The sequence below is a fragment of the Alnus glutinosa genome, chromosome 10, assembly GCF_958979055.1.
Source record: "Alnus glutinosa chromosome 10, dhAlnGlut1.1, whole genome shotgun sequence".
NCBI classification, from domain to species: Eukaryota; Viridiplantae; Streptophyta; class Magnoliopsida; order Fagales; family Betulaceae; genus Alnus; species Alnus glutinosa.
In genome coordinates, this window is record NC_084895.1 from 24836942 (window position 1) to 24852613 (window position 15672).

A 15672-nucleotide genomic window follows, 5' to 3' on the forward strand; every position below is an offset into this window, starting at 1 on the left:
AAAAATAAAAAAAAATCTTTGGCCAATGTGAACTAGTGAATGGTTGAAAATGAAGATTAAAAGAAAAACACAGGTTTTTACTTTAGAATGCTTCTGGAACTACAAGTGAGCTGATGTTTGATTAATGTACAGCATCATGATTCATGACCTACATGTTCTGTATAATGGAATTATTGGATCTGTGTATATTTCTGGACAAATTTGAACTAGCCATGATATTAATTTCTCATGCGCAGAGAATAAATTATGGCATCTTATCACGCTAGAGAAGAGAATAGATCAAAATCCCAAGTTGTAAACAACATTCAACAAACTATTATGTTCGATTAATATTTTGCATAGGTTAAAGGGAAAAGTGTTGAGTTTAGGTGCATTGCCAGTTTTTGTTGCAGGTTATGTTTGCTGCTTTGCTATGCTGTTATCATGTTTATAGGTGATGCTTGTTGGAAGTCCACGTTATCTGCTATAAATTGCTTGAGGATCCTTTTGGTACAGCTGTTTGAAAAAAGCTATTTGAAAATTTTGGACCAAAAAGTACTTTTCCAGAAAGCATCGCCTCCCTGCGTTTCTGTATGGTGTTTGTATGGCGTTTTGTTTTTATTAATGCTTTCACATTAGTGCGAACTGGATATTTGTCTTAGATTATATGCATTTTACCTCAAAATTATGATTGTTCATTAATGTGCTCCAAATGTCCCAGACCATTGCATTTGTGTGTGGCAACATGGAATGTGACTGTTGTCAGAAGGTGGGCCGAAGTTGCAACTGTGGAAGAGATTGCTGATGCAATTGATATACCGAGTCCAGTTGGCACTGCACTGTGTATGGCGGCTGCTGTAAAGAAAGATCATGAAATTGGTAATGCTAGAATCTTAGTATGTCTGTCTCATATGGATGATGAAAGTTACCAAGTAAAACTCTACAAATCTTAGAATGTCTGTCTCATATGGATGATGAGAGCTGCCTGCGACTTCAGTATCTTGACAATTGTCTAAGAAGTGTCTTTTGCTGTCAATTTTTTGAATGTTGATCATTGGACTTGAAATGTTGTGAGAATGTTTCCTACAACGTCAGATATAACGCATCTCCTATTTGTGTAAACGTTGTACATTCTAGATATTAGCATTTTTTCTTGCTTGTGGGATCCTTTTGATAAGACTTTAAATCACCCCTCCCCACCTCCAAAAGAAAGAAGATTCTATTGGCAAGTCTTGGGGCTTAAAGAGTTCCTTTTTTTTAGAAGAGATGCTTGTATCCATGCTAGTGTACCGATGCAAACCAATAACCTGTTTTTACAAGTGGTAGCTATGTCTATTGTTACCCGATCCTTTTGCGTTTATTAATTTTAGAAGTTGATATCGCGTCAAAAGTCCAAAGGCAAGAGAGAGCTTCTGAATCTGCATAGCTCTATAAACTATGGCGACACTAAGCCTTCTGCTAGGAGTAGGAAAGGAAAAAACCTTATGTTGTAGAGTTGTATGCTTGGGTTGGTTTGTGGGTCGTTCCTTAGGCTTTTGGTTTTTGCTTGGGATCTTTTAAGGGTTGTTTGTCTTGGGTTTTACCCTTTGTTTTTTGGGTTTGCTTGTATTTTGGGTTTAAGGTTATGGGGGTGTTTTCATGTATTTTGGGTGGGGGTTTCTTCTGGGATGTATTTTGTAGTTTGGGCTTTTTGGGAGTTTCTTCTGGATTTTGGGTTGTTGGGGGCTTTGGGTTTTGTGCGTACATAGGTTCTTGTGGGTTTTTTCTGTGGGTTAGCTGGGTGTTCCTGTGTACTTAAGAGCGCTTTTCGCTTTTTTAATAAAGTTTTCTTACTTATCAAAAAAAAATTTAGAAGTTGCAACTTGATGCGGCTTCTTCCTTTATTATTTTTTTTTTTTCACTTATCAAAAAAAGAAGCTGCATCAAGTTTCTGGTCATATGGGATTGGCACTTCTATTTAAATCTTACACCAAGCATTTAATAAGAAATTGAATGTACAGATGCACGACAATTTTCTGTAATTTGGTCTTAGTGAATCTGGTGGATTTGATTTGTTTTTTAGATTCTAATAGTCTTTAGGGTATTCGGCTCTCTTGTATACTTTTTGTGTACAAGGGTTTTGCTCTTTTCTTACAATAATATTATTATCATAATCTGTAATTTGAAGGCACTGCCTTTTAAAAATTCTCCTTTTTCCCAATTGTCCATTCTCTTGTTTTTCTTTATTTCATTCTTTTCTTCATTGGTTATTTTTTAAATTTCATAAGAAACATTTAAGGCCTTCCATTCTAGTCATATGCTTTTCAAATTAAACTTGGATGCTTTGCATATTTTAGTAAATATGTTTTTTCCTGAGATTTCTTGAATTATCAGCAACTTCCAATTGGATCATATTAGAAAGTAAAGTTCTATACATTTATATATGCACTTGCTTGTTTGCCTCCTTTTTTCTTCCCTACGAGGCGGCCTCTTTTCCTTAGAAGGGTATTTGGCGTGTTAAAGCTCCGAAGCGGGTGGCGTTTTTTGTTTGGATAGCGGCTTTAGGAAAGATCTTAACTCATGACAATTTACGTAGGCGTGGTATTGTGGTGGTAGAGTGGTGTGTTATGTGTAAGAAGCATGGGGAGTCCGTTGATCACCTCCTTCTTCACTGTGATGTGGCACGGGTTGTTTGGAGTTTTTTTTATAGCTTGTTTGGGGTGGAGTGGGTTATGCCTAGTAGTGTGTTGGATTTATTGACTGGTTGGGGCACTGTGCTGGGTCGTGGTCCTGATTTCCGTATTTGGAAGCAGGTTCCTTTATGTGTTTTGTGGGGCTTGTGGCGTGAGAGAAATTCTAAGCTTTTTGAGGATCTGAAGAACACAGGGCAAAAAGTGGAGATAGATACGGTGGATAAGGCCAAAACCACTGTCGTTCCCCAAATTCTGGCTTATGTTCCGGATTCCGGCAAGGCAATATTGAAGAGAGATACGCATGGAACGACTCAAAGGTCCATAGTCCCATCGGTTCTGCAACCTGACGCACACTACTTAGTAAAGCAGATTGGCACAGCTTCTGATACCGTGGTCCCTGCAACACACTTAGTTCACTCTGGCGTCAGTCCTGAACTAGTCAAAATCAGGACCACTTTGCAGAGGCTGCAACAAGAAATTGGTCTGTGTCTGGCGGATCTTGCCAAGTTAGAGGGTGGGGTTGTGGAGTGCGGGCCTAAAGCTTCCGGGTCTCGGCCTACTGTCAGGAATGCTATGGGTTTCCAAGGAATCTGGTCCAGAAGCAAGAAAATGAAAGGGAAGGCCCCTATGGCAAACCAGGTCAACAGGGCCAACTTCGTATTCAAAGCCAAGGAACGCGCGTGCCTGTCTTCTATTCAGGCCCCAATGGTTTCAGGGGATCCCGGCGCATCCTCTTCGAGGCCGGAATTGCCACCGCCGGCAAAAAGTGACGGCCTTCCATCACAAGCTGATAGGGACTGTATTCAGCCCCAATCATCGGATAGTTCGGTCATTCCTCCTCTGAAGGCTTTCTCTTCGGATTCAGCTCCGGAACAGTTGGCTGGTCATGGAGGCAAGCTACCCGTTTCTTCACCGGTGGTCGTGTCTCTCATCAGCTCGGGGTTGGAAAGGAGCATGGGCGAGACAGTAGCTTTTGTGGAAGCCTTGGAGAGTGAAGAAATCAGTCCTAGGCCGGTAATGTGTGAGCATACTCAGAGGTCCATTCCGGATAGTCAGCTACAAGTTGAGGCACCAGAAAACCTTTCAGAGATGGATAAGGGGTCCTTGGTGCAGGTGCAGCCACCGGTTGAAGCATGGGTGCCTAGGATTTTGACAGGACTAGCTCCTTGGCAGATTCCGTTGGGGGAAAAATGGATGCAAAATATGGGGGAGGTCTCGGGTTCCAGCAGCAACTCCAAGGGGGAGTTTGAAATGGTGGTAAGCAAGGAGGGTGAGAAGGGAGGAGATGCGGGTACGAGTAGGGTGTTCCCTCTCAACGCCTACTCTCCAGTTGTGGAGGGGGAGGGGTATTCGGATTGGGTTCTTCAGCGTGCGAATGATATTTATCCCATTGTGAAGATGACGTATATGGGACACAAGTTGCAATTGTTGGCATTGTTGACTTGCATTGAAGGAGATCGTCGCAATGAAGATGGAAGCTCAAAGGGCAAGAGGGAGGTCAAGAACTTGGTGAGTTCTGTGAATTACGACACTAAGAGCGCTGGTTCTAATCGTGGGAAAAGGAGGGCTAGGGGTCTCATTGTTGTGCCATGAAGCCCAAGATTCTATCTTGGAATGTGAGGGGGTTGAACAATAGACGTAAACGCCTAAGGATCAGCAACCTGCTCAGAGAATGGAAGGTGGATATCTTGTGCTTTCAAGAGACCAAAGTTCTTAATCCTTCGAGAGAATTTGTGCGCAGCATATGGGATTGTAATTATGTGGATTGGTGCAGCTTGGACTCTTGTGGGGCTTCAGGGGGTATATTGATCATGTGGGATAAGAGGGTAGTGGAGAAGGTCGATGTATGCTTGGGGGAGTTCACGCTTGCAGTTTCTTTTAGGAATTTTGCAGACGGATTTGAGTGGGCATTTGCGGGGGTGTACGGCCCGAATCTCTATATTGATAGGAGGAGGCTCTGGGATGAGTTGGCTGGGATGCTCAATTGGTGGAGTGTGCCTTGGTGTATAGGGGGGGATTTTAATATTACTCGGTTCTCCAGTGAACGTTCTGGAGAAGGCAGTGTGTCGGGCATGAGGGATTTTGGTGACTTTATCTTTGATCAGGGCTTGATGGATTTCCCTCTCGCTGGAGGTTCTTATACTTGGTCGCTCCCTGGCGACCCTCCCACTTGGTCAAGGATTGACCGTTTTCTTGTTTCCCCTGATTGGGAATCTAGGTTTTCTGTGAAAACTCAGAAGAGTCTTCCCCGCCTTTATTCTGATCATTTTCCAATTCTCCTTGATTGCAGCGACACTACCAGGAGTAAAAGGACTTTCAAATTCGAAAATATGTGGCTTAAGGCGGAGGGGTTCGTGGGTTTGGTGAAACAATGGTGGGATTCCTATTCGTTTCAAGGTTCTCCCAGTTTCGTTATAGCTTGCAAGCTTAAGGCTCTGAAGCAACATTTGAAGATTTGGAATGAAGAAGTTTTTGGTAACGTGGAGAGAAAAAGGAAAAAGCTTTTTGAAGAGCTTCAGGTCTTTGATTCTATTGAAGGTAGTAGGGCTTTGGGCGAGGAGGAGCAACTAAAAAAGATAGAGATTGTCAGCGAAATAGAGAGGGTTTCTCTGTTGGAAGAGATTAGTTGGAGGCAAAAGTCGAGGGTAACGTGGTTAAAGGAAGGGGACAAATGTACTAAATATTTCCATTCTATAGCCAATTCTAACAGAAGATACAATTCTATTGATTCTTTAATGATTGGTGATTCACTTTCTTCAAATCAGACAGAGATAGGTGACCATGCGGTTCATTATTATCATACTCTCTTTTCTGAGAAGTACAGTTGGAGGCCGTCGTTGGATGATCAACCTTTTGACACTATCCTGGAGTCAGAGGCTAGCTGGCTGGAAAGACCTTTTGAGGAGGAGGAGGTTAGGAAGGTAGTGTTTGCTTTGAAGGGAGACAAGGCACCAGGTCCTGATGGTTTTTCCATGGCTTTCTTCCAAGCTTGCTGGGAAGTTTTGAGTCCTGACATTATGGAGGTTTTTTCTGACTTTCATGAGAGAAGTGCGTTTGAGAAGAGTCTGAATACATCGTTTATTTCTCTCATTCCTAAGATTCCTGGAGCTAACTCTCTCAAAGATTTCCGTCCTATCAGTCTTGTGGGAGGGATCTACAAGATTCTGGCCAAAGTGTTGGCAAATCGACTGAAAGGGGTCTTGGAGAAGGTTATCTCCAAATCCCAGAGTGCATTCATCAAAGGGAGACAGATTCTAGATCCAGTCCTTATTGCCAACGAATGCATTGACAGCCGTGTCAGATCAGGGGAACCAGGTGTCATTTGTAAAATGGACTTGGAGAAAGCTTATGACCATGTTAATTGGAATTTTCTTTTGTATATGTTGAGGCGATGTGGCTTCGGGGGTAAATGGTGTTCATGGATAGCTCGATGCATTTCTTCTGTGCGGTTTTCGGTTCTAGTCAATGGCTCTCCTAATGGTTTTTTCAGTAGTTCTCGAGGTTTGAGGCAAGGGGACCCCTTGTCTCCCCTGCTGTTTGTTTTTGTTATGGAGGCTTTGAGCCGTATGATTACACAGGCGGTCAGTGGGGGTTTATTGGAAGGATTCTTAGTGGGCAATGTTTCTATCTCACATCTTTTGTTTGCCGATGACACATTGATCTTCTGCAATGCTCGCACATCTCAGCTACAGAATCTGCGGAGTCTTTTTCTTTTGTTTGAAGCAATTTCGGGCTTGAAGGTCAATTTGGCAAAATCCAATTTAATTCCAGTGGGGAATGTTGAACAAGGGGATAGATTAGCAGACATCCTAGGGTGTGAGGTTGGTTCTCTACCAGCAAAGTATCTGGGTCTTCCTTTGGGGGCTTCCTACAAGTCCACACGGATATGGGACGGAGTTATTGAGAAGATAGAAAAGCGGTTGGCTAGTTGGAAAAGGTTATATCTTTCCAAGGGTGGCAGAGTTACTCTTATTAAGAGTACTCTTTCCAATATTCCTACCTATTACTTGTCTTTATTTCCCATTCCTGGGAGGGTTGCGGCTCGGATCGAAAAACTGCATCGAGACTTTCTATGGGGAGGGTTGGGTGAAGAGGTTAAACTTCACTTGGTGAACTGGGCGAAGGTCTGTACTCCTATTTCAGAAGGAGGTTTGGGTATAAGAAATGTGGTGATGTTCAATCGAGCTTTGTTAGGGAAGTGGTTATGGCGTTTTGGGTTGGAAAGAGATGCTTGGTGGAGAGGTGTGATTGATTCCAAATTTGGCAGCATGTGGGGTGGTTGGTGCTCCCGGGAGCCTGTAGGGACTTATGGAGTGGGGTTGTGGAAGAATATTAGGAAAGGGTGGGAGACCTTCTCCGGGTTTACCAGATTTGAGGTGGGGGACGGGGAAAGGATTAGTTTTTGGCATGACTTGTGGTGCGGAGACTCGGTTCTGAAAGAAGTTTTCCCTGATTTATTTGGTATTGCTCGGGTGAAGAATGCGTCAGTGGCAGACAACGTGGAAGTGTTAGGCGGTTCAACTCAGTGGAACGTGAGCTTTGTCAGAGAGGCGCATGATTGGGAGGTGGATGTGTTTGCCTCTTTTTTCCAGGTCCTCCATGCATCCAGAGTGAACAGAGATCGGCCAGACAGACTTTGGTGGGTGACTTCCAAGAAAGGTTTATTCAAGGTCAAGTCTTTTTTTAGTTCTTTGACTTGCTCTGGTGGTTCTTGGTTCCCTTGGAAGTGTGTGTGGCGGACTCAGGCACCTCCAAGGGCAGCCTTTTTTACTTGGTCTGCTGCACTAGGAAAGATCCTTACTGTGGATAATCTTAGGAAGAGGCATTTGACTATTGTAGACAGATGCTGTTTATGTAAGAGAGACGGGGAATCTGTGGATCACATTCTTCTACATTGCGATGTGGCATCAATTCTGTGGAATAACATATTCTCTCGGTTTGGCATCTCTTGGGTAATGCCTAGAAGAGTGATAGACTTATTGGCAGGCTGGTGGAAGTCGGGGAGACCTTTGAATGCTACAATTTGGAAGATGGTTCCTATTTGCATTTTTTGGTGCTTGTGGAAAGAGAGGAATCAAAGGTGTTTTGAAAACCTGGAGGGCTCTCTGGAGGAGGTGTTAGAGTCTTTTCTGCGTACTTTGTATAATTGGTCGATGGCCTTTTTGTACCCTATTTCTGTCAGCTATGCTGATTTTATTGTTCGTTTTTCTCTTTCTAGTTAGGTGTTTCCTTTTGTATACGTCCAGTGTACTAAGGGGCGCCTTACGCTTTCAATAAGACTATCATTACTTATCAAAAAAGGTTTCGGTTGGGGCTCTTTGTAGAAATGTGCTTAATATGTTATATCTTTGGGTGTCGGCGCATAGCCCGGGTAGTATGTTGTTCGCTGACTTATCAAAAAAAAAGTATGTTGTTCGCTGACTTTTTACTTTCTTGTTCTTTTATTTCCTCTGTATAATAGGGGCTTCTTTTGTATACTTCATGTGTACTAGGGTTGCACCCCTATGCTCTTTTTAATGAAATTTTACTTATCAAAAAAAAAATTATTTAACTTTTTTTATTTGTTATTGATTTATTTTGATTGCTCATGATGCTGCTTGTAGAGGGGAGAGAACTGGTGCAGATATTGCTTGCTGCTGGGGCAGAACCTACTGCCCAAGATGCTCCACATGGGCGGACAGCTTTGCATGCAGCTGCAATGGCTAATGATGTTGAGCTGGTCAAGGTAGGCAAAGTAACTTCCCTACTACTTCATATTGTTATCTAACCATTTTTTTTTTTTTGATAACTCATCGTTTTGTGCATTTGTGCATATTAACCTTGGAAATTTTTGTTTGTTTCTTTTTTCTAATGTTCAGTTAATATACCCTTCTTTTTTTTATTCAAATGTTGAATAGATTATTCTTGATGCTGGAGTTGATGTGAACATCCGGAATGTGCACAACACAATTCCTCTTCATGTGGCATTGGCCAGAGGGGCAAAGTCATGTGTTGGATTGCTTCTATCTGCAGGGGCAAACTGTAATTTGCAGGTTTATCTTCAAACATTTGAAATTTTATTATTAGATTCTGGATCTGTAACTCGAAATGATATCCCAGTCAATCTTTTGCTTGAAGAGAATTGGTAGGTGATGCTTATGCCATATATCAATGTGCAACATGCTAGACTAATCTGTTATATTGTTTTGCTTGCTCAATCAAAATGATGCTCCCCTATCCAGCTTTGGTATGCTTGTACTTGAGATTCACGAAATATATTATTCTTCTGTTGCTGTTAAAATCCACCTAATTAATTAACTTAATTGTAGCGAGCCACTCCATTCCTTGAAGCAGCCAGCCTCTCATCTTGCACATAGAGTTCAGAGAGATAGGGTTCTTACTTTTTTTTGATAAGTAGAGAGATAGGGTTCTTACTTAAAAGAGAGTTTGTAACACCTCGGTCCCATATTAGGAATAGATGAGTAGCCCACATAGAGTGGATGGTTTATAAAGATATTCATGGGTGCTAAGTCTCACATTGGTTAGTTACTAGGTGAAACTAAGCTTTATAATAGATTCTAGAAAAGCTCCAAATTAACTAATCATTTTGGGGTGATAGCGCAGATGTGGCTAGCGCTTTTTTTTAGGTTACACTTGAAGTGTAATAATTAGGCAAAAAACATATCACAGGACATATTATAACGTTGTTAGCCACTTGTATGTGATTGTATAATATGCGTTGCAATATCACTTGGCTATTTGAAGAGAATGGGAAGATATAGATTATGCAGCTTTCTCAGTGAATTGAATAGTTTGAGGAAACAATTCCTTCGTACTTATCAAAACAAAAAGGAAACAATTCCTTCATATCTCCTAATTCCACTCTTTCTCCTGCTTCATATGCTCTTTTGGCTATTATTATTATCATCAATTTTTTAAAGCTCCAAGAGTCATCTTCTCATGCTCAGCTCGCAGAATCCATTTTCTATTTGGGTCAAATTCTTCCTACTCACTATAGGTTTCTACTAAATGCATCATCATAATCATCATCGTCATCATTTTATTTTTTTAAAAGCTTCAAGAGTCATCTTCTCAGGCTCAGCTCAGAGAATCCATTTTTCATTTGGGTCAAATTCTTCCTACTTACTATAGGTTTCTACAAAGTGCATGATGTCTTCATTTCCACTTCTCTTTCTGGTGCTTAAAATCAAAAGTTCTTTATTTTGCAATCCACTTATGTACAATATCTTTGCTTATTGTTATCAGGATGATGAAGGTGACAATGCTTTCCATATAGCAGCAGATGCAGCAAAAATGATCCGTGAAAATCTTGAATGGCTCATTGTCATGCTTAGAAATCTGGATGCTGCTGTTGAGGTCAGAAACCACAGGTAAGTAGCTGTTTGAGGCATGGCTTCTTCATGTGGCTTCACCTTCATTCTCAAGGACTTTCTCATTTCTCATCTTTATGCACGTAGTCTTAAAATGTGGATTAATGGATTTAGATGCTGATTAGGTAGCTCCAACTATGCGGGGGATGCAGAGTTGAGCTCTGCTACATTACCGAAATTGATATATTTACTTACAAAGAGAAAAAGAAAAAGAAATTGATAGATCTATGTTTGGTGACAGTGGCAAGACTTTAAGGGACTTTTTGGAGACCCTTCCCCGGGAATGGATTTCTGAAGATCTGATGGAGGCACTTGTGAATAGGGGAGTTCATCTGTCTCCTACAATGTGAGGGGAAATATTAGATGATTCTTCTGATTTCAAATTGTGTGCATTATTTTTAACCGAACTTGTTTCTGACTATTAAGATAATTGTATTCTCAAATTGGTGTAGATTTGAAGTAGGAGACTGGGTTAAATTTAAAAGAAGTATCACAGCTCCTAAATATGGGTGGCAAGATGCAAGACACAAAAGTGTGGGATTTGTGCAAAGTGTCCCCGACAAGGACAATCTCATTGTGTCTTTTTGTTCTGGAGAAGCTCGTGTTTTGGCAAATGAAGTTATAAAAGTAATGCCATTAGACAGGGGACAGCATGTCCAGCTAAAACCTGACGTCAAAGAGCCCAGGTTTGATTCTGTACCAATATTAAGTTGTGTTATTTTATGATCAGAATATTAGTCTTTTTGCTGCCTTACTGAAAAGTTCAAATATCATATGTGTGCAACGTGTATTCAGAAAGGAAGTCTCTAGTTTACTTCCTGTGTACTGGAGCATTCTGTTCTTCTAGTAAAATTATTATTAAAAAATGTATCAGAAAGGAAGAATGATAATTGTTGGGTCAACAATTTGAGATTATCATGAGATGATATTGATTCATGGAGCCAAGGTTTATAGTTTACTTCTAAGTTTGATTCATCATTTCTTGCAAATTATACCTTTTCTTATTGAAGCTAGTATTTTATGGTTTGTAACATATTTCCAATTACTGCTTTGGATAATCAAAGTCATAGGTGCTTCTGGTGGAATCTTGATTATGTGGGATAGGAGGGTGGTGGAAAAAATTGATGAGTGTGTGGGGGAGTTTTATGTTGCTTGTTCCTTTAGGAATGTTGAAGATCAATTCGCTTGGGCTTTTGTGGGTTTTTATGGCCCTAATTCCGATAGGTATAGAAGGTTCCTTTGGGATAAATTAGCTGGGTTGCTTAGTTGGTGGAACTTGCCTTGGTGCATTGGGGGTGATTTTAATGTCACCCGTTTCCCTAGCGAGAGATCAAGAGAAGCCCATTTCTACCCAGCCATGGGGGAGTTCTCTGATTTCATTTTTGAGTAGGGCCTGATGGATCTTCCTCTTATGGATGAAACTTTTACTTGGTCGAATAATCGGGATACCTCGTCTTGGTCCAGGATTGATAGATTTCTAGTCTCCCCGGAGTGGGAAGCCTAATATTCTGGTGTGACCCAGAGGAGGTTTCCTAGACCTTGTTCGGATCACTTCCCAATCCTTCTTGATTGTTGAGACTTTCATGCGGGTAGAAGATATTTCAAATTCGAAAATATGTGGCTAAAATCTGAGGGTTTTGTGGAAAGGGTGAAACAATGGTGGAACTCTTATCACTTCCCAATCCTTCTTGATTGTTGAGACTTTCATGCGGGTAGAAGATTCTTTTTGAAGGGCTTCCAGGTCTTGAATTGATTGAAGAAGGGAGGGCCTTATGTGTTGAGGAGAGAGTGAGGAAGAAAAAGTGTTACATGATTTGGAGAGTTCCACTCTCTTGGAGGAGGTGAGTTGGAGGCAGGAATCTAGGTCCTTGTGGTTGAGAGAGGGTGATAAGCGCACAAAAGGAATAGGCAACAACAAACTCCCCCGCACACTCATCAATTTTTTCTACGACTCATATTTCTAGTTTTCGTGACTTTCTTGGTTTCTTTTCTTTTTTAGCTAGGTTCTTCTCTTGTATATTTCTTGTGTACTTGGGTGTGCCCTTTGATTTTTAGTGAATTTCGCTCCAAATCCTTAGATCTTCCTGATGCTGGAATTGGTGTGTCATTCTGTTGTGGTTCAGAAATGTAATTTACCCTTTTTTATTAATTTTTAGTTATTAATGAAAATTTTAGTTTTGGTTATGCACACACATTGTATCGAGCACCACAGTCTTGTGTGTATGTACATAATCAGATTTGTGTTCCTTATCTCAGATTTCGTGTTCAAATTTTAGGATCATGCTTCCGCAATTGGAGATACACATTTCTAATATTATTGATGCCTTGTGTGTGTGTGTGTGTACGTATTTACATAATCAGATTTGTGTTCCTTATCTCAGTTTTCGTGTTCAAATTTTAGGATCACGCTTCCTCAGTTGGAGATACACATTTCTAATATTATTGATGCCTCTTTTATTGTTTCGAGGCATCATCACTGAATTTTCAGCATCAGTCTCATCCACTTCAAGTCTCAGTTTATACCATCTGTTATATTCCTTTGTAGTGTGTATTAGGCTCTTTTGAAGTACTGTTATTGAATTTGATTGATGTTCCCCTATCAGAAACTGATGTCTGATCCTGTAATTATCAGGTTTGGTTGGCGTGGGCAGTCACGTGACAGTATTGGAACTGTACTATGTGTTGATGATGATGGGATCCTGCGTGTTGGGTTTCCTGGAGCATCCAGAGGATGGAAGGCTGATCCTGCAGAAATGGAAAGAGTTGAGGAATTCAAAGTCGGGGACTGGGTTCGTATTCGCCCCACTCTTACAACAGCAAAGCACGGTCTAGGATCTGTAACACCTGGGAGCATTGGTATAGTGTATTGTGTCAGACCAGATAGTAGTTTGTTGCTGGAATTGAGCTATCTTCCAAATCCATGGCATTGTGAACCAGAGGAGGTTGAGCCTGTTCCCCCCTTCAGGGTATGGGAGAAATGTTGGTTTTTCTATTGTACTGAAATAATTAGTACTTCTTTTCCCCTTGTTTCATTTTTTTTATGTTTCAACACTTGATATATTTATTATTTTACAGATTGGTGATCGGGTATGTGTCAAGCGATCTGTTGCAGAACCTAGATATGCTTGGGGTGGTGAGACGCACCATAGTGTTGGAAGAATAAGCGAGATAGAGAGTGATGGTCTCTTAATAATTGAAATACCAAATCGACCAATACCATGGCAGGCTGATCCTTCTGACATGGAAAAGGTGGAAGACTTTAAGGTAATATCTCTCTGGATATTAGCTGATTTTCTTTTCCCCTACATAAATCTAATTATTTTAAACATGAACAGGTTGGGGATTGGGTTAGAGTGAAAGCTTCTGTATCCTCTCCAAAATACGGGTGGGAGGACATTACAAGGAACAGCATTGGGATAATCCATAGCTTGGAGGAGGATGGTGATATGGGTGTCGCCTTCTGCTTCAGGAGCAAGCCTTTTTGTTGCTCTGTGACAGATGTGGAGAAGGCCTCCCCTTTTGAAGTAGGGCAAGAGATTCATATGATACCATCTGTTACTCAGCCGCGACTTGGGTGGTCAAATGAAACTCCCGCTAGCGTTGGAAAAATTGTGAGAATTGACATGGATGGCGCTTTGAATGTAAGAATGCTCTTCTTTTATCTCAGTACTTAAGTGCTTGAGTGAGTGGTCATGTTCAAATCCCTTTTCTGCTCGTAATGCTATACAACTCCTTGCTGACCATGACATGCCAATCTGTTTTCAGGATGCTGGAAACATACTGACAGGATATTCAACGAATATTATTCTTTTCATTAGTATTTGCTTTCTTTTGTATAAGCTGATGGTTGAACAATTTGTTATTTTTAGCTAATGCATTGTGATTGGCGACTTCTGCGGTTGTAGAATCACAACTCTTGTTTGTATGCACACAATAATAATGTTATTTAGGATATTTTAATAAATTGCTGTACATCATAGAAGTTTTGTTTATTCTTATGTAGGTGAGAGTGGCTGGCCGACAGAGCTTGTGGAAAGTATCTCCTGGAGATGCAGAGCGACTTTCCGGATTTGAAGTTGGTGATTGGGTACGTTCAAGACCAAGCCTGGGAACTAGACCAAGTTATGACTGGAATAGTATTGGAAAAGAAAGTTTAGCTGTTGTGCATAGTGTACAAGAGACGGGCTATCTAGAGTTAGCTTGCTGTTTCCGTAAAGGGAGGTGGATTACTCATTACACAGATGTTGAAAAGGTCTCTTGCTTTAAAGTTGGGCAGTATGTTCGGTTCCGCTCTGGACTGGTTGAGCCAAGGTGGGGCTGGAGAGGAGCTCAGCCTGATTCACGAGGCATTTTAACTAGTGTCCATGCTGATGGGGAAGTGAGGGTCGCTTTTTTTGGTTTGTCAGGGTTGTGGAGAGGAGATCCTGCGGATCTTGAGATAGAGCAAATGTTTGAAGTGGGAGAGTGGGTGAGATTGAGAGATAATGCAAGTAATTGGAAATCCATTGGGCCAGGTAGTGTTGGTGTGGTACAAGGGATCGGATATGAAGGAGATGAATGGGATGGAACCATTTATGTTGGATATTGTGGGGAGCAAGAAAGGTGGGTGGGGCTTCCTTCCCAACTTGAAAGAGTGTACAGACTCGTGGTTGGCCAGAAAGTCAGGGTTAAACTATCTGTAAAGCAACCGAGATTTGGGTGGTCAGGCCACAGCCACGGAAGTGTTGGAACCATATCTGCAATTGATGCAGATGGAAAGCTGAGAATATATACTCCAGCTGGATCAAAAACTTGGATGCTGGATCCATCAGAAGTAGAGCTAGTAGGAGAGGAGGAGCTTCGCATCGGAGACTGGGTTAGGGTCAGGGCATCAATTTCTACCCCAACCCACCAATGGGGTGACGTGAGTCATTCAAGCATGGGGGTGGTGCACCGGATGGAAGATGGAGAACTTTGGGTAGCATTTTGCTTCACGGAGAGGCTCTGGCTTTGCAAGGCTTGGGAGATGGAACGGATTAGGCCATTCAAAGTGGGGGACAAGGTGAGGATTAGAGATGGGCTGGTGTCACCACGCTGGGGGTGGGGAATGGAGACGCATGCGAGTAAGGGACAAGTGGTGGGGGTAGACGCAAACGGGAAGTTAAGGATTAAGTTTCGATGGAGAGAAGGGAGGCCATGGATTGGAGATCCGGCAGATATAGTTCTTGATGAGAGCTCATTTGGCACAATGGGCACTTCATGACACCCTTCCAACCTTTATTCCTTCCTGTTGTCTCAGCCTTAGGGGGTTTTTGGCCTTTCAGCTCATTTAGAAAGGTGGAGGCCATTGCTATGCACCTTGCAACTCGACTCGACGTATCTTGAACCATACCTTGGTTGCAAAGGGCCCTGTGACAACGAGATTTACATGTTAATAAACAGGAGAGTACAAGGGATGGCCAGGACAAAGAATGGGGAGAAATTGGGTTGCCTTTCTGTTAATTATAGGAGATACCAGGGCAGCCAAGAGTAAAGGTGCAGCAGGCCATTTGTATTTCATAGATGATGTTTGTAGTTGACAAGCTTTTGAGGTATATATTTGGTTATTTATATTGTTGTACAAATCGAACCCTTTGATCTTGTGAGTTAATTACATTTTTGTCTTTCAGCAA

General features: G+C 41.6%; 1 protein-coding gene across 2 annotated transcripts in view; it reads left to right on the plus strand.

The window, feature by feature from the left end:
• LOC133880670 (E3 ubiquitin-protein ligase KEG) overlaps positions 1-15672 on the plus strand; it is a 32217-nt gene extending 16545 nt beyond the window's left edge. For both annotated transcript variants that reach the window (XM_062319654.1, XM_062319655.1), the window contains 10 exons: positions 701-858; positions 8255-8376; positions 8549-8683; positions 9897-10021; positions 10263-10367; positions 10474-10707; positions 12654-12987; positions 13097-13285; positions 13357-13662; positions 14025-15672. In XM_062319654.1, the coding sequence (XP_062175638.1) occupies positions 701-858; positions 8255-8376; positions 8549-8683; positions 9897-10021; positions 10263-10367; positions 10474-10707; positions 12654-12987; positions 13097-13285; positions 13357-13662; positions 14025-15263 (2947 nt within the window). In that variant the 3' untranslated portion in view covers positions 15264-15672. The remainder of the gene's footprint in view (positions 1-700; positions 859-8254; positions 8377-8548; positions 8684-9896; positions 10022-10262; positions 10368-10473; positions 10708-12653; positions 12988-13096; positions 13286-13356; positions 13663-14024) is intronic.